Here is a 20,129-nt window from a genome sequence, read left to right on the forward strand (position 1 = left end):
TTTTTTTTTTTTTCTTTTTTTGGTCTTTTTCATTTTTATCGGTACCAGGGATCGAACTCACGACTGCCTGCTTCAAGGCAGGCGCTTACGCCGCTGAGCTAAATCCCCAGCCCCTCTGTCAACCTTTTCATGAAAATGGAGGAGGTAGGAACCTTACTGCTTGCTGAGATTTGTAGATTAAATGAAAAATCCATAATTTGAACCATCAAAACACAGTATTTTTTTCAGAAGATTGGCAGTGGTGTGCTGCTAAAAGAGACCTGTTTGCTTATGTGTTTTTTCTCATTGCATCATCTCACCATCACCGTCTAGCACACATTGGCTAATGCAGAAATTTAAACAGTAGTCCCACCTGACTTACGCTTCATTAACTTAGAGTGAAAGGTATTGCTTTTATTTTTCAGTTAAGCTTAAAAAAATGAAAGAACACAATGAGATGTAAAGAAATAATGAGAAAATCACAGTGGAGGAGAGTTCTTTTTTTTCTTTGATTTTTACTTGATACAAGCATCATTTTATACTCTGTTCTAGATAGAATAAAAGAATACCACTGGATTTGTTTCTCCTTAATAATTCTGCTAAAGTGGTTGATATTACATATTTAATTCCTATGGCAACCTTATGAAGTGTAGGTATTATTACTATTGTTTGTCTTTTACTAAAGAATTTGAGGTCCAGAAAGGTTCAGCTGCTTACCCCAAGGACACATACCTGCTGAGTGGCAGTTAGTTTGGTTTTTTTTTTTTTTTTTTGTCTTTTTCCTTTTTATCGGTACCGGGGATCGAACTCACAACTGCCTGCTTGTAAGGCAGGCGCTTATTCCGCTGAGCTAAATCCCCAGCCCCTGGCAGTTAGTTTTTGAGCTCAAACATTCTGGCTGCAGAGTCCAATTTCAGTTCCTCTTCTTTCCTCATCACTTCCAAACACTTTCAATAAATATCTGGCAAGTTGATTATATAGTGGTTCTGTTAAGGCTAGTGCTTTGTATTAGTCTGAAGTGGTGGTTTTTATCTTAGCTTGAGATAGGAAACAAACTTTGTGAAAAATAATGTATTGATAGCTTTTCAGTTCCTCTTGAATTTTTCATCTCTTTGAAATACTTTCATGATGTGATTTCAGATTGCTGTATTAGAAAAATTAATGAGATTGTATTAAGCCAAGCTTTGCATCAACTAAACTACATGTATGCTATGGTGATACATGGGTTCTGTACCACACACAGTTGAATGTTTTAATGGAAAAATAATCCCTGATATTGAAATTAAACTACTATAGTTAGATATATAAATACTCAGTTAAGTGATTTACAAATGAGTGTGTATCCATTCCAGTGAAGTCTTTCCAGAATAGCTAGAATAGTAGCAATAATAGGTTGGCTGGAACTTCCAAGTTGTTGTGGTCTGGGCTTCTATTAAATTAGCTAGTAGATTTAAAGATTTTATTTTAAGGCTTTTCTATTCAGAAAAGAAGATTTTGATAACTAGAGCATTTTTAAGTTGTGAACAAATATCTGTGATGCAAAAATCTGCAAGTCAAATGTGAAGGCAAAAAAAGAAATGCAAAAGTGTTTTTACTTGACTTCAGGCTTTACCTTTAACTCACTGATACTTACCTGACAAGTAATTGGTAAAGGTTGTAATTTTTTTTCTGTGTATTTTTTTCTATGAGCCAGCACAGAGATAGATATCTCCTGATGATTTAACTTTTTATAAAATAAGATTATTATACTGTCCAGAATCCTCCACGTAAATTTATAATAATAACCATATTCTTTAAAAACCAATAGAACATTGTTGTACTTATAGCACTTACAATATTTAATTCTAGTTTAATTTCTTTTAGTGCATTTTTACATTGTTGAGGTAAAGCAGTTTTTCATAACATTTTTGTCATGGGCACTTTTCTTGTTTCATAAAATCTCTATGAATAATTCTTTGTGACTGTGCACTGTGTGAGTGAACATAGTTTAGTTTCTGTTTCCTTAACTTTTAATTTTTAGTTCATTTTAAATTTGTCATTTAAAATTATAATTTCATTGAGTGTCTTTGTTTATCCAAGTATTCATTCCTGGTTCTTTATTTGAAATCTTTTTTTCTAGATGAAATTACTGGATCAAAGAGATAAACATTTTTAATGTTATTACTATCTAATGTGAAATTGTCTTTCTTCCAATCAGTCAACCAAACAACCTATTTGAGCATCTGCTCTCTGAGGCACTACACTAGGAGCTGTACATTACAAAGATGAACATGAGATAGTTTTTGTCTTCAAAGATCTTTTATTCTAAAGGAAATAACAGCTGCAAAAAAACAGCCATTGCTAGCATTTAATTTTATTTTTAAATTTTTGTTCATTTGATAAAGAGAAGTGATGTTTGCTTGCTTAATAATATTTCAAAGATCTTCAGTAAAAATTTATGAAATGAATTCAAGTCATGAAATATATTTAATTTACAATAGAACATGTTATCAATTTTGGTAGTGTTGACCTATGAAAGAGGATTTGATGGCTAAGGTAAAATCATAAATATGTATGTATAATCAAAATTGCATCATATACCATTATCCCTCAGTATCCTTGGTAGTCAGGGGAAGTAGAAAATTGATTCAGGGACCCCCATAGATGCCAAGACACTTGTATACAAGCTTAATTTCTACTCAGATTACCACTTTTATACGGATCCATTGTACAAAATAACTTCATGTTTGCATATAACCTATGCAGGTCCTCCTACACACTTGAAATCATCTCCAGGTTAATTATAATACTTACTATAATGAAACATGACTAGTTGATGTACTGTGTTGTTTAGCGAATAATGCACGAAAATGTTTATTAATGTTTAGTACATGTGATTTTTTTTTTTTTCTAAACAGTTTCGATCCTTGATTGGTTGAATCCACAGGTGTGGAACCCAGGAAACAGTTTTTGGCCCATCCAGTGAACACTGCCAGTGAGAGAAAATAATTTAAAGTTTCATCTTCATTAGCCATATAAGTATAGTTTGCATGGTTTCATTTGACTGTAGTCTTCCATTAGCTTAATTATTTTAGAATTACAAATAGATGGAATCAATGCAATAGCCAAAAATAACTTATACACATATAAATTAAAGGGTTCACATATTGATTATCTGTTCTCTGGAGATTAATTTTCTTTTGTTTTACCTTGAAAGAAATTGAAGCTATTAGGAAGAACTTAGGTTTTTTTTTTTATTTTAAAGAGGATAAAACAATAAAACCAATCAAAACAAATCAATGTAAGAGACACAGGACTTCAAAACATTAAGAAATCAACAATAGTTACCACAGTGCCTCTTGATGTCTTCAAAATAGCTGCAGAGAACTTTAAACGTAGTAAAAATCAAATAGAGCAGAATAGAAACGAAACAATAAAAACAAAATGGTGAATGCAACAAAAGACTTCAAAGCAAGCCAATAGTAAATCCAAAATTGCTACCATGCTATATCTTGCTATCTTTGAAGTAGCTGCTCCTGCTTTTGGATTTGGCATAATTGAAACAAAAGAAAATAAAATCCAACCCCACAAAACAATTTAAATAATAATAGGACTTCCAAAACAAGACCATAGAGAATCAACAATTGCTGCAGCCCTCAAAAGGAGATCCCCTCTTGATGCCACACTGCATACTGCTATCCTCTGAACCTATGATCAGACCAGTGGCCCTGGACCTGCAATGTTAGTGACACACCAAAGCATCCAATTGTATTTCACCTCCATATCATCACAGCCTGTGTTTTTCTGGATAAGGTAGTTGCTTACAGCAAGGGTGGTAGTGGAGATGGTAGTTGGTACTTGTTTGCTAGCCCCCGTGCCAGAAGGGGCTGGGTTCTGGCTCTTCCAGTCCAGCAACAGCTGGCACATGGCGCTGGTTCCCAGACTGAGCTTGCTTCCTGATGTGGCCTTTTTCTGTCTACCTCTGGTCTGCAAATGGTGGTGACTCAATGGGAGAGGAAGGGGTCTGGCTGTTGCAGTCCAGCAGTGGCCTGCGCAAAACACTGGTTCCCATACTGGGCTTGCTTCCTGGTGTAGCCTTCTTCTCTCTCAGAACTTAGTTTTTATAATATAAAATTTAAGTTTCTGATAATCTTGGAAAAACCAGATGAGAATAGTAACTGATGAGAAAATATCATGTAGTTTAAGCAATATAAATATAGTTTTGTCAAAAAATTTTAAACTATAAATTTCTGATCATTCTTTTTTCCTTTACTTTTCATACCTCATTTTAAAAATTATTTTCCAACCAGATTCAAGGTCAGTTTTTTGGAGGCAGGTTCATTTTATTTCATCCTGAAACTGAGAGCCTAATCTAGCTCCTTACACTTTTTGTCTGTGTCTCCTGTCCCTTTGTTTTTGTCATTGTATACTGTTTCCTGGATAGAGCTCTCCTTTTTTCTTTGTATCTCCTCTCCTTTCCTTCCTTTGCTTTTTCTTTTTCTTCAGCTTCAAAATTTTAGAAATAGTTTCCTTATTTTGAAAGAAAATTCTTAGACCAGACATACCAGATTATTTTTTCCACATTGGACTAGATAATATATTTTAAAATGTCTTTTATAGTAAAAATTGAGATTGTGTTTGATGAGATTTTTTCTGTTAGTTTTGTTTTAAACCGAAGTTTTCTAGAATAAAGAGTAACTTAGGATTTAACACTTTTGCAATACATAAAAAACCTCCTGGACACTATTATCAAATTATAAAGAAAAAGATTATAGGAAATTAGTTTGGGTAGCTTAACAATAGTATGTTTGATTTTAATGTAACATGCAGTGACTTCTAATATAGAGAATTTTATGCTGAAGTGAAAGAACACAGTTGTTAAACCAATAGAGAAAGAAAGTTAAGAGTATTTTGAAGTCTGTGGGCATCTTGATTTATTGAGTGAGCAAAATGAAGAAGTTTGCCATTATTCAAATTTTCCATGAAATATATGGAAGCATTTTGTGTATTTTGATATCTAGCCCATGTTTGACTTTGCCAACTCAAAATGGAAAAGACTGCAATTTTTGTATGAATGTAGTTTTACTTTCTTGTTTTAAATTTAAACTTTAATGTGGAATATTGATCTGAAATCTAATTGAAAATCTGGAGAAATTCACTTAGAATTAATTTATAATTTTGATTTTAAACTGTTAAAAATTTTATACATTCTCCTGTATGTGTACATATATGTGCTTACATGAGTACACATGTGTTACAATGTTTTCATAGCATAGAATCATTCCTAATTATATTCCTTTCTGTATTTTATTTTTTGCACTGAGTAGTATTTTAAAGTCTGAAAAGAAACACCACATTCAGAAAGTGGCTGCTACATTCAATGATCCTTATCAAATGCATATTTTACCAAAAGGTCAATAAAAGAAATTATGATTTCTAATGGTATAAGCTAAAATTCTTTTTAAAAAACAAAGGAGTTGAATTTTATTCTCTTCAGTATTGTCCTGTTTCTATCTTGTGAAGGCAGTGCACATTGTTGTTTACTAGAGATCCATACAAATTGTACATGCCATTGTAAAAGATTCTCACCCTCAGATAACTGGGATTACTGAGAAGAACAACGAGCATCATTTCTGGATGCTACAGTATCCAGAAGGTTTTTTGTTTGTTTGCTTAGCTGTTCCTAAGTATCATTCATGAGTAACTATAGTGGAAAGCTTTTTTGAACTTACTGATATTCCAGGTATTAAATATTCTTCTTAATTCTCACTACTTTTGAAAGTATGCCTGGCATCTTGTCACAGTGATAATTACCATTTAATGAATGCTTGTTACGTGATAGGCTAAGCACTCTATGTTCCCTAGTCTTACTTTCCCAACTCCCTTAGATAATTGCCTCATGTTACCAATGAGGAAACTAAAGTTACCAACTTGTCCAAGGTCTCATAGCTAGAAAGCATTTCTGTACTCTTAAATAAATAAGAATTGGTAAGACAAAAACAAAGAAAAGCTTTAACAATTTTATATTACATAGCTAATAATTTAATGCAAATAATATGGTTAATTACAAATGACCGTTTGGAGTTGTACTGAACTTTTTTATTGCTTATGAAAACAGTAATAATTTTAAGTATTTACCAGTCTATAAAATTAGATGAATATAATGACACAATAACAGAATGTCAGTTTAAATGAAAAACTGTTTTGAGTATAAACCAAAACAGACTTTATTTTAGCATTTTTGAATACATAGTTTAGATTTAAACACTTCAGATATTGCAAAACACTTGATTTCTTAAGAGAAGTGCTTTTAGACAGACCTACCTCCAACTCCCACCTAAAGGTCTGGGCTTTTTGTTTTTGTTTCTGTTTTTTTTTTTTTAAACCGGGACTTAAACTCATGACCGCCTGCTTGCAGGGCAGGTGCTTATGCCACTGAGCTAAATCCCCAGCCCTGGTTTTTATTTTTGGTTTTTTTTTTTTTTTTTTTTTGTAAACAGAGTCTCCCTGTGCAGTTCAGCCTGGCCTTAAGCTCACTTTGTAGCCCAGGCTGGTCTCAAGCTTACAGGGATCCTCCTGCCTCACCCTATTGCATGCATGTACTGCCACACCCAGCTAGCATTTATTTTTAATTTTCATGCCAATTTTGCTCTTTGGTTATAGTCTAAAGAGTGATTTCTTAATTTTTTTACACATATAGACTATGTAGATTAGGTGTGAAAGAAACAAAATTTAGTCTTTTAGGATCTGGAATCTTTGATTCTCCCTTCTTCCCCTGAAATAATTATCTGTCTCTTTTTTCTTCTTCTTATGGTATTGGGGTTTAAATCCAGGATCACTAAGCTATATTTCCAGCGCTCTCCCTTTTTAAGATAGAGCCTTGCTAAGTTACTTAGGCTGCCCTTGAGTTTGGGTTCCTGCCTCAGTCTCTTTTAGTAGCTGGGAATACAAGTGTATGCCCTGCACTGGGCTTCCTGAACTATTCATAAGTTTGACAACTAGAGGCTCATAGATCTGAACTATTTGAGGGGCATAAAGATAGATGTCCTCCTATGAATCAGTTAAATTAGTTGACACATGAGGGGTGCAGTAGCTTTTCATGTTACAGAAAGCAATGAAATTGCATCCAGGGGCTGGGGATTTAGCTCAGCGGCATAAGCGCCTGCCTTGCAAGTGTGTAGTCATGAGTTAGATCCCTGGTACCGATAAAAAAGAAAAAGACAAAAAAAAAGAAAAGAAAAGAAATTGCATCCAGATACGAGTCTGTCTCTGGCTTTCACAGTCACTAGTTATGTGGCTCTGGGAAAGTCAGCTAAATTCTTACGCTTATGAATATTAAAAGTCACATTTATGGGCTATATCTACTTAGTTCACACTTGTCTTAGTTCTAACTGAGAGGATTTAAAATTTAGAATCAAAATGTTTTAAAAATTTTAAAAATAAAAAAATTTTTTTCAATGAATGACTTTATTTCTTTCATGCAACATTTATTGAACTAGCTAGTGTTCCCTTCTTAAGAATAAAACATTTCATGTGCTTTTTAAAGTTCTTAGGGTTTCTATAGAGCCTATTCTAGGTTTTTTGAACTATAATGAGGCTTATAGGCATACCTGTATCTTCATAATATTCATCTCTTTGTTACTCTTCACATATATTTTACAAATTGGTTTGTGGCAGTTTTGCCTTGAGAATCTAATGGCACCATTTTTACAACAGCTCAGATGATTGTTAATATTTTTAGCAATATTTTAGCATTTTAAATTTAAATAGCTAACTGTATTTTTAGATATAATGCTCTTTATACTTAATAGACTACAGTAGTATGAATTCAACTTTAACATACATTAGAGGAAAAAGTTGCATGACTCACTTTATTGCAATACCTATTCTGTTGCAGTAATTTGAACCAGACCTGCAAAATGTCTTGTAAAGTGGTATATGTGAAGTCACATTATATTATTGCAGTACCCACACAGTCAACAAAGGGGGCGTATGTCACTACTGATGTCCTGGAAAAAATTGTTATCATTAATAATTGTAATAATTTTAAATGTTCATACTCCTTACCAGAACTAAGTTACTAGATAAGGAGAATGCTTACTAAGAGAATGAGCTGTTATTAAGAATCTTTCTTTCTGAAAGATTCAAGAATACAGTAGACTGTAGAGATTTAATCTTGTCCAATTAGTATGGAAAATAGTTTAAAAATTAGATAGTTTACCACAGAGTTTGAATTTTCATATTTCAAAGCAAAGATAAATTAGGTTACATATAGACCTATAGGTTACATATATACCACAGCTAATTTTATAAATATTAAAGTTACTCTATGTATCTTTAATCTTTGTGATTCTAAGAAAAAGACCTAAAAATTGCAAGATTCCTTAATAGTACCCTTCATTTTAAAGTCTTTCATCTATTGAAATGATATTGCTTGGAACCTGGATTTGATTCTCAGCATTGCAACTAATAATAGAAATAATAATTAATGATAGTATTTGAAAATCTTTTCCTGAATTATATAAATTAAAAATTCCTTAAAATTAAAAAATATTGTTATGACTATATTCTGAATCAGATTATCTTTATAAATTATATAGTTGAGGATTGCGTATAATGGAGAGAGAAATAGAGTAGTGAGTAGGAGAGTATTCATTTAGCATTAGGAGGTGGGGATAGTATGCTAGATTGAAAAATCAGAATCATTAGTTCAAATGTTTAAAAAGTCAGCATATTAAATAATTTACTAAATATAATTATAGTGGCAGTGCTGCAATTCAGACTCAAATATGCAAAACCTGAAATGGATCAAGGATCAACTGGTAGTCTATACAGATGATGATCTTCATCCTGATAATGATGATAGTCATAATCTTCATCTTCATCCTGATAGCAGCTCTGAACTCTGAGGCATTTCTGATCTCAACTATTTTGGGCCAAAGGTACTTCAGTTGTTGTTTTAGAGAGAAACAGTTGTAATACAGCAGTGTACCATCTTTTTTAATGTAGAACATTAGTCAGATGTGCATATATAGATGCAATCCTTGATTTATGGAATTTATTCTGCAGGGTATACTTTTGGGTTCCTTTCATTCTTTGTTCTGTTATCTAAGCTTACATTGAAATGCTAGTAAAAAAGCATGGTACCATAGATGAAGAATATTTTTACCAAGAAATTCAACAAAGTTGAGAAAAGAATTACTAAACATGATTAAATTACCTACAAAAAGACCCTCCCCCCAAAATAGTGAGAAAAAATAAAAACAGAAAACAGCACCTGAGAACTGTTGACCTATTTCTACTGATCTAATGCAGGAAAATGGAATCTCAAAAGATGCTAGGAGAGGGAGAGAGATTACAGAGTAGATTGAGAGAGTGGCCTTGGGATAGAAAAAAAATACTGAAGAATGACTATTTTTCCAAAAATATTTAAAGTCATCAAACTATATCTTCAGAACAGTACTTCAGACACCAGGTAGAATAAATATACTCACCATAAACCACACACAGACACATACACCCTAAAACACATTCAAACTGCTAGAAGACTAATTAGAAAATGTTTAAGGCAGAGAAAATAGGTATATCCAGAGGAACAAGACAAGAATTATAACAGACTTTGCCTCTGAAATTATGCAAGAAAGAGTACAATGGAATGTTTAAGAGCTGAAAGAGTTGACTAGAACAAAAATTTCTTTCAAAAAGAGAAATAAGAGGCTGGGGATTTAGTTTAGTGGCATAAGCACCTGCCTCTCAAGTGCAAGGTAATGAGTTCGATCGCCAGTTCCAAAAAAATAAAAACAAAAAGAGAAATCAAACCTTTAAGAGAATTCATTACCAAACTCCTCACATTGTAGGAAATGTAATTTCTTTGTCAGAAGTACAATAAAGTAGAAACTCGGAACTACAATAGAGACACTAGAAAATTAGAAAGTGCTAGAAATAGAACAAATGAAGGTAAATGTAAGATAAATTTATTCTGATTTTAGATAGTAATATAAATGTATAACATATATAAAAGTATTTGATGAAGACACAAAAGTTGGGAAGAAGAAATTGTGATAATGCTATTATGAGGTTCTTACACTCCATGAAAAGTGGTATATTACATGACTAAAGGTACGCATTGCAAATCCCAGACCAATTGCTAAAAAAGTTTAAAATATAAGTAAGAACTCTATAATAAAACTAGCTACAATCATAAAAGTAATCCCTCAAAAGGCTGGAAAGGAAACAAACAGCAGTTTGAGAAAATATAAAAATGAGTACAGATTTTTAACTCAACCCAGTACTAAAAAATTATGTAAGTGTGGATCCCAAAATCAGTGGTATATTAGTACAGTTACCCCTTTCTGGCTATGTGGATGAGCAAACAGTATGCAATAGAAATTCCCCAAAATAGAATTTTCCCCATCTTCCCCAAAAGATGTGGATGGGTTTCATGTTGTCAGTGTGGGGAAACTTCCTGGACCAGCATTCTTACATCCCTACCACCACCTATGCTGTCTGGGAGACTTGAAAGAACAGCTTGTTGGAGATGCATATATAGAAATATGTGTGAGTTAACCTTCGTTGATTGAATCTTGTGTCTTTGTAGTTTGAGCACTTGTCACTTCATTGTGGAAAATGCAAGTAGTTTGGGATAGCAGATTAGGAACAAGAAGCTGTTGTTTGAGACTAAAAAGCTAGATAAGGAACTAAAGATGAATAACATGTTGTGGCTATAAAAAGAAAAAAGAAAAGAAAACTTGTAAGTGGTGTTCATGAAAGGAAGAGACATCCAGTGAAAGGAAGAGACAGCTGCTGGCCACATAAGGCTGTACAACCCTATGTGGAGTCCACACTCAGAGGGCAAAGTTGATGGACTGGACCAAGTCCAAACCCCAGGATCTGGGAGGGCGTTTCCTCAACAAGGGCATGTGAAGTTGGAATTGATGGACTGAATGTGTTTGGTCTACAAGGAAGAGAGGGAGACTTAAGATACAAAGAAGTTTTTATCATCAGGAAAAAAAGTCAAACTCAAACTTTTTTATTTTATTGTAAGAGTTGGAAATTACCAGTTTCTTAAAACAGTTAGTTCCCTGTCTCCACAACAATTAGGATGATGGATAAAAAATATTATTATTTATTAACTCAGCCCATTTTAATGACAAAGATATTCGGTGCCTTTTTTAAAATCATTAATGTTTGAATAGATCAAATACTGCACATATAAGCAACTGTGATTGTTCTGAACATGTTCTCTGGGGAAGTGTTACCTTCACTCCTAATATTTAAGAGTACTGTAGAGAATTATAGAGACTGTTGTTGAACATAGGGTTGGGCTCTAGTGTTTCTTCCACTTTTGAGATTTTGTTACTCTAATTTATGAAATAGAGATTTAAGAAATATAATGTGTATGTATGTATTATAAAGATGTTTAAATTTACTTGTGGTATTCTGTGGAGTAAGTTAACAGAAAAAGACATTATAGAACCTAGAAAGGGCTGGAGTATAGAGGGCTTCTATGTGCATTAGTCACTTAGAGATATTCAAGAGTTTATTTTGAGTTAAACATAAATACTTTTGAAAAGGAAAAGCACTATTAAACCCATTCATTCAGGAAAAAAATTACATGAAAATAAAATGTAAATGCTTTAAATATAAACATGCACACTGAAAGAAAAATAATGTTTTATTAAGAATGACTACAAAAAAGTCACTTTAAAAGATATAAAAATACTATAATTAATTAAAAGAATGGGAAAATGCATTATAGATATTAATCAAAAGAAAGTTGGAGTTCCTGTATTAACAATAGATAAAGCAGACTTAAAAACAAGCACTACTCAAAACAAGAACTATTACCTATGATAAAAGACACTATATAAACAGGTTACCTACTGATGAGTCATAATATACACACAACAAAATGTGTCTGTGCAGCTAAAACTTTGGGTCTCTTCATATATGAGGCAAATATCTGATAGAACTGAATGGAGACAAATCTGTATTTATAGTTGTATATTTCAGTATTCCTCTCAGTGATCAGCAAGCAGCAAACACAGAACATTGCCAAGGATGCAGATGACCAGGCAACTTGGCCTTTTGATATTTATCAAACATTCATCCAACAACAGGTGAATATACATTCTTTTCAGGTATGCAGAAAATATTTTGTTCACCAAGATAGCCTATATTCAGGTTCAGAGAAAAAAAAAAAACCTTAACAAATTTAAAATATTTTAAATCGGCCATAATGTAGCCATAATGGAATGAGGTTGAAAATATATAACAGAAAAAAGATATATGGAAAGTACCAAAATATTTAGAAGTTAACATGCATCTAAGTAACTTGTATATCAAGGTTAGAATTCACAATGGAAATTAGAAAATATTTTTAATTGAATGAAAATAAAAATATCAGAATTTACAAAGTTCAGCTGAATAGGAATTAAAGAGAAATCTAAGCTGTAAATGCTTACAGTAACAAAAAGCAGAGGGAAACTAGCATTACATGTTTATTAATAGAAAAGAAAGACTTCAAGTCAGTGATTAATTTTGATCTTACAGTAGCAAAAGAAAAGCAAATTAAACCCAAAGGAAAGGAGAAATAAAGAAAAGCAAATGATCTGTGCAATTCATTATAATACTGAAAATCCTAGCCAATCAGTAGTGGGAAAAAAAAGAAATAAAAGGATATATGGGAGGGGTGGGGTGAAGAGTAAAACTGCTCCTGTTCACAGATAGTACAAAATGAAATAAAATGAGCTGGAAATATTTCAGGTTAAAAGACACTAGAGAAACATGATAAGTAAGTTTAGTATCTGCTTGTATGTTAGACCCTGGGGAAAAACACCATAAAAGACACGGTCATATCCACTGCTAGTACTAAAATATGGATGGAGTGTTAGACAAAAGTATTATACAGGGTGTGAAAAGGTGAATATTTATATAAAATTTTAAAAATTTTGGTATATGTTTGGAATACTTAGTGACTATATTCAGGTCTATGAAGTCAACATATTATAACTTGATCATTTTTACTTCCTTTTTCCTCCCTACTGCCCCCTCTCCATCTTTTTTCAGATTCCCTTCCCATCCTTACAGAGTTTACCTCCCTTTTTCTTAATATGAGTCTTTTATTTTGCTCTTTAAATAATTTAAATTTGAGGTCTCATATTAGAGAAGTCATGCCATATTTAACCTGCAGCTGATTTATTTCACTGTGTTGTGTTCTCAGAATTCATCCGTTTTCCTACAAGTGACTCAGATTTACCCTCCTTTGTGATTGAGTAGTTATCTGTTATTTATATATACCAATTTTTCTTTATTTATTATTTGTTGGTGGACATATGGGTGTCTTCTATTATTTAGCTATTGTGAGTTGTACTTCTGTTAAGTATGGGTATATATGTAACACTACAGTAGGGTAACTTGAACTCTTTGGGGAAGGTACAAAGAAGAGGAATGGTTAGGTCAGGTAGCATTTCTATTTTTAATGTTTTGAGGAATCTTCATATTGATTTTTTTATTTAAAGAGAGCAAAACAAAACAGTAAAAGGGTACAAGTAATATAGAATTTCAAAAAAAATAAACAAATCACTGGTTAATCAATTACATATTGTCATCTTAGAAATAGTTGATCAAGTTAGCAAATTAAGCGTACAAAGTGGACATTCAAACAGTGAAACTGCAAACAGTTGTGTACAATGATCCAACAAAAACTTAGTAGTATGGTCATCTATCTTACACACCTAAAAACACCTGCAGTTGTGTCCTTTACAGCACTTTCTTTTCCTCTCTTTTTTACAATAACATTTAAACATTTTGGGTTTTATTACTCCCACAGTTCTTATTACTTTTTTTGGAAGAGAATAAAATCAAATGTGACAAAACAAAGCAGAGTCGGTCAAAACAAAGGATGGACCTAGTACATGATGTAAAAACAGAATACAAGGTAATCAACAATGGTTACCATAATGCCCCTTGCTACCTTAAAAAGAATTGCCTATATCATCAGGTACAATAAAATTGAACATAACAGAACAGAACAAAAGCAATAAAACCTTATACATTGGAGACCTTACTGAACTTCAAAAGAAGATAATAGTCAAACCACAGTGGGCATCACAGTGAATCTTAACTGCCTTCAAAATAGTTGCCTATACCCTCATATTGATTTCCATAGTGTTTGTACTAATTTGTATTCCCAACAGTGTTGAAGGGTTTCTTTTTCTCTATAACCCGGCCAGCATTTGTTGTTTTTTAAGACTGTTGAAAGCCATTCTTACTGGAATAAGGTGGAATTGAAAGGCTGTTTTGATTTGTATCTCTAATAGCCAAAGATGATAAACATTTTTTCATGTATTTATTGTCTATTTGTACATCTTTTTCTTCTGAGAATGGTCTATTTGAAAAATTTTAAAAATTAAAAATTGATTACCGTAAAAGAATACAGTAATACCTCAGTTCACCACTGCTTCTGTACATGAACAGAAACTTTTGGGAAAATTTTGCTTCTGTTTTTGAACTCTGCTTCAGGTAACTAACATGACCTTGGCCATCTTTCCTGCATGAACACAACATGGCCATCTAGCTTAGAACTATGGAATTCATTAAATCTGTGAGCCAAGGTACCACCCACTGCCACTATTCTCCCTTAAAATACTCCCTGTTGCTTGAACATATTTATCTCATTGTTCTTATTACTTGTTGAAGCAGATCTGGAAGTTTACTTTCATGTGTGTCTTTTTTGGCTGCCTTGATGACCTGAATCAGTTAAAAGTATTCATGACAATTTCTGCCTCATCAGCTTTACTCACCAGAACTGGCACCATAGGATTTCTAGCTCTTCCTCAGAGTCAAATGATATGAAAGGTAATTTTTTTTTTTTTTTTTTTTTGTCTTTTTATCGGTACCAGGGATCAAACTCACGACTGCCTGCTTTCAAGGCAGGCGCTTATGCCGCTGAGCTAAATCCCCAGTCCCCAAGGTAAATATTTTGATTTAGTTTAGGACATCAGGGCAGCCTTGATAGTACAACTGAACACACTCATAAAAGAGGACTTCCAGAACTGGTTCACCAAGTGGCAAGAAGGATGACGTAAGTGTGGTGGAAGCAGTGGGATTGGTTTGAGGGATGTTAGTGGCAAAGCATCTTTAAAAATTTTTTTAATGTAAATATTTATAATTTAAAATTTAAATCTGTCAGTTCACACAATAAAAATTTGGGGTGATAACTGCATTACTATTGCTGTAAGAAAATTATCTTAGTATTAGGAAATCTGATTTATACAAGTGAGTGTTGCATCTGTAGATCCAATTAACAGTGACTTTGAGAATATTATTTTAAAAAATACTACAGTTGTAACAGTGTTAAACATGTACAAAGTTTTCTTTTTGTCATTATATCCTAAATAATACGCTGTAACAATTAGGTACTATATTTACTTTCGAGATGATTTGAAATATGGGAAAATGTGGTTTGGTTATGTGGAAGTACTGGCATGTTATTTTGTTTGTTTGTTCGTTGCGACTAGATCTCTTTATACACTCTATTACCCTTGAACTCACTGTGTTACTTGAGGCTGGCTTTGAACTCAAGGCAATCCTCTTGTGTTAGCCTCCTGAGTGTTGGGACTACAAATGTGGCCATAATGCGTGGCTTATAACATACTTATATAAGATACTTGAACATCTGTAGATGTTGGTATCCTAGGGTTCCTGGATTTAGACCCTTATGGATACTGAGAGATAGTTGTATTTAGGGGCACAGGATCATGATGAACATACTGTCAGTCATTCAGGAGGAAAACTATGTGATGAGAGGAAGAGAACGTAAGTACAGATAATAAATATGGATAACGTGTCAGATTGATCTTCTATTATTTCTATTTTCGTAACTATAAATTTGAAATTATTTTCTAAAAGTTCTTAATTTTTTCTTTAATAATGCCAAAAGTAAAAGACCATTAATACTTGAATCAAATCCCAATCTTGACACTCTAGTCTTCTAAACATCTTTTACTCATTCCTAGTTTTGTTCTTTTTCTCACTCTGAATTTTTTGCAGGAATACATCTCCTGTTTTAACTATGCTGACAATGAACATTCTATCAGTGTACAGCTCTGATTTAATAGTCTGTCCTTTCACATTCCATTTCTTTGTTTCGTGCATTGATTTCCTGTTTTCTCCGTCTCCCCCTTATTTAAATGTAATCAGATCAACTGTAACAAATTTCAGATTAGACTATGTGAGAGCAGACACTTTATTATATATACCTATATTTGTTTCTTTGTTTGTTGGTATCAGCAGCCAGACTCACAACTTCATGCTTACCAGGCAGGTGCTGTGCCTCTGAGTTATATCCCTGGATATATTTACCTATATTACTATAGAGAGCCAAGTTTATGATTAACTTATGTATTTATGAGCAACAGAAATAGTCAAAACCATATTTTTTCAATCCTCATCAAAGTCATAGTTTTATTTTGGGCTCATGTGTTGCTTATATAGATCAAAAGTACTATCAACTACTATTTTGGAATATTCAAGATTGAAAGAATTTTAAAAATCCTTCAGAGCAAAACCTCTCATTTTCCTAAAGAGACTACATTCTGATTGGTGAAATTAATAATGCAAGAACTTAGGTCTCTTTTTCTTTCTTCTCAGTATGGTCATAATTGTCATTTTTGTCCTATTGCATTAAATTATTTTTATTTAATATACTGGTATTATTTATTGATAATGACAGTTTAAATCATTTAGATTATCATTAATAAGTTTTTTCACTCAATGTATATTTGGTGGAAGCTGTTGGGCCAGATTTAACTTTCATAGTATGATAGTGGTCTAATAGGTAATTCTCCAAATATCTAACCTTACAAGAATTACTCCTTTGCGTATTAGATTCTGATCTGATAAGTTAGCAGTAAAGTCATTTAGATGATACATCATAGTCATTACAATCACTGGACTTGGGTCAGATATAAACTTAGTGATAAAAGTTTGCTTAGGATGCCTAAGGCATGGGCTCCTTCTCCAGCACTGAAATAAGAGAGGATGAACTTTCCGGGATACATTCCCAGCTCTATCACTTACTGGCAGTGTGATGTTGGTTGTGTCACTTAATCCATTTATAAAGTGGTAATAGTTGAATCTACCTCAGGAGTTACTGGGAGTATAAATGAATTGGTATATCTAAAAGGTTTAAAGAATACTTACATAAATGATACACATTTTAATTCTTAATATTGTTTATTAAAAGATCTTAAATAGGCCAGGGTATATTCCATGTAGCTTTCTACTATAAATAAGGGATAGTATATTCTCATCATCTTCAGAGGAGTTAAATTTTATCCTTGCTATATTTTAAAGGCTATTGTTGTTGTTTTTCTCCTCAGAGCTTATGCTGTTAAGGAATTCTTTTTATCATCACCTATCACCATATGGTTTTCTTCTGTCCATTATTCTTCATGTGTTTTGCATGTGTAACATGAGTTGTGTGTTAGTATTTTTAAAACAATTTGATACAGTTTGATTCCATTTTAGTGGCTTTTAAATATTCAGTTCCCTGAGTCTGCTATACAAATGAGGCTATATTGATATTTCAGATGCACACTTACAGAAGTTATAACATATAACATATTTCCCCTTTACACATTTTTAACCAATATTCAGATGTCACCTTTAAAGATTAGGATTATTAAAAGTACTAGACCATATGAATACAAGTATGACCATACGTTGCTTTTAAGAATAAATGATCACCCAGTAACGTGGTCTAAGTAAAATATTCTCTTTTTTAATTATGTAGTCCTCGCCATCTTCATCACAGCCTCATTCTAGCCACTGCAGAACGAAGGCCTCATCATTGTGTCACCATGCATCCCTGCCCTGGGTCAAACGTAACCATGTAGGCCCTGCAAAGGCTACCAGTCCATCTCTTCGTCTTCGTCGCTGGCGACCCTTCTTACGCCTACCATCTTTGGGTCTCCATTCTGTTGTAAGTGTAGTCAATCTTCCATCTCTTCTTCCAGTGACAAGGGCAGTCTTTTTTTTTTTTTATTTTTCCTTAAACGTCTTCAGTCTTCAAAATGCTTTCTCTTGATTCACTCAATCATTAGTTTTTTCTCCACAGTAAGATTGCAAGCATACCTCTATGCTTTGCAGTCTCGCTTGACTTCAGCCCAGTACCTTAGTAAACATCCATCTTCCCACTCCATATTCTGCGAACATAAGGTTGCCTGCTTGTTGATGTGTATGGATCAACATTTGTGATAATGTTTAAGTTCTTGTCTTGTTAAAGTGAGTATGTGTTTTCTTAACCTTCAGCTTTCTGATTTCATTTAGTTGACTCAGGTCAACAAATGCTGTGTACGTTCTAAGTTCTTTGTCATCTATTTAATTTTTTTTCATATTTCTGAGCATGACTTGTCTCTTGCCATGCTCTGGGGTCACTTTACTTACTCTATCCTCAATCTAAATCCTTTATGGTGTAGGGTATTTCTTCTAAGCTATTTTATTCCCTGAGGTGGCTCAGGTACTTGGTTTAATCTTGATCCGATCTTCCCTGCCTATTCGGTTTCTGAAGATATTTTCCAAGTAGGAGATGAAGATTTTCTCTTTGTGTATTGATATAAGCTTCCCACAAATTCTGTGATTTCTCTTTTGTAATCTGAAATTATCACAAAACTAAAAAGTACATTTGTTTTTGTAATCCTAATTACTTTAAATGTTGAAGTGGATTATGGAATTTTAGTAATTATCATAAGGAAAATAAACTGCGGAATTAAGCAACTACCACTCTTGTCTTTCTGATATTTTAGACTGTTAAAGGCATTGACTAGTTTGGCAGAGCCTATCTAAAAATGCAGTATCTGAAAGTTTTGATGTGTGCCATATGTCAAGAAACTTGACATTTCTGTAATTCTCGACTGTTAAAACCACGGGAAATTTTATAACAAAACATTTTAACACTTTAGAACAGTTAGAAGTTGATGTTGAACATTCTTTCCTCCTCTTTATTTGCCTTTCTGGAGCCGTATTCAAACTATGAATTGAGTTTCAACACGTTTTCTTAAACATTTGCTTCCACCAAACATCAATATGATTGTCCAATAGCCTTTCATTTGTACTGAGTATCAACAAACTAGTGTCTGTTTCATTACTGTTGTTGAGTTAAAGCATTCATTTGTCATTTTTATTTATTCATTTGATATTTGTTGCTTTTCTAATGTGCTGTTATCCTTTTGACACAGTGAGGGATACAAGTGAAGTTAATGAATAGAGTAAAATCTAATTTTGTAAATTCTGACTAGGGCACAATTGCTTTAATTATAAACATGAAAATTTTTTGTACTTTTAAAAGCATTGTAAATATAAATGAACGGCATAAAATTTGACATTTCCAGTTTTATATTTTCAACGTAATGTTGATATTGCTTCATTTTAATTCTACAGCCTGATAGCCTCATATTTTGATAGCATAATGTATAAATAGCATGGATTTTGGAACCATATTACCTGAGTTTTTTTCTAGAGTCCATCACGTCTAGCAGTTATTCTAGAACATTTTACTGTTACTAAATGCCTATCTCAGCCTTCTTGAGAGTTAAGATGGGTATAATTGTATTACCTCATTTGTGAGATAATTAATCAAAATATATAAAGCATTTAGAACAGTGCTTGGTATATATTTAGTGTTATATATTAAATTTGACTTTTTAAAAAATGAAATTTCTATTTAATATTTAATTTCTAATTGATAGGTTAGTATTCAGTTCTTTAAGGTAATTAAGAAATACTATATTCTAAAATAAGGAATTGATATACAGGCAAAATTATCGAATCCAGAGTTTCTGTTTTTTTGCCTTCTGTAATTTGTTGTTCATTTTTTTTTTAAATAGAAGACTTGCTAGTATTTGATTTTTATTTATGATTTTTAGTGAGATAATTTTTCATAATTGAGTAATTGCAGATTTTAGACCCTGGGTGTATTTGATTAAAGGCAGTGAGTGACTTACAATAGATACTGAAGTTTTGTAGAAGACTTAATAGTTTTGAGCTTATCTTATATAATACATTGAAGGCTCTTTATGCCTGCTTTAGAGTTTTGTAATTTTTGTATTTACTTCTGGTGAAAAGGTACAGTGACACAATTTTGAGTCACTGTATTTGGTAATTACTTA

The 20,129-nt window shown here is 32.7% G+C and overlaps 1 protein-coding gene across 2 annotated transcripts in view; it reads left to right on the forward strand.

The window, feature by feature from the left end:
• Positions 1-20,129, forward strand: part of Uchl3 (ubiquitin C-terminal hydrolase L3) — a 53,076-nt gene that overhangs the window by 21,128 nt on the left and 11,819 nt on the right. Inside the window, exon 6 of one of the 2 annotated variants that reach the window (XM_063246851.1) lies at positions 17,756-17,944. The exons of the other annotated variant lie outside the window; for it this stretch is intronic. Coding sequence (XP_063102921.1) covers positions 17,756-17,944 — 189 coding nt within the window. The remainder of the gene's footprint in view (positions 1-17,755; positions 17,945-20,129) is intronic. 2 annotated transcript variants of the gene reach the window in all.

Source organism: Cavia porcellus, unplaced genomic scaffold (genome assembly GCF_034190915.1).
Source record: "Cavia porcellus strain 051 isolate PalLab524CR breed Dunkin Hartley unplaced genomic scaffold, mCavPor4.1 scaffold_4, whole genome shotgun sequence".
Lineage (NCBI taxonomy): Eukaryota > Metazoa > Chordata > Mammalia > Rodentia > Caviidae > Cavia > Cavia porcellus.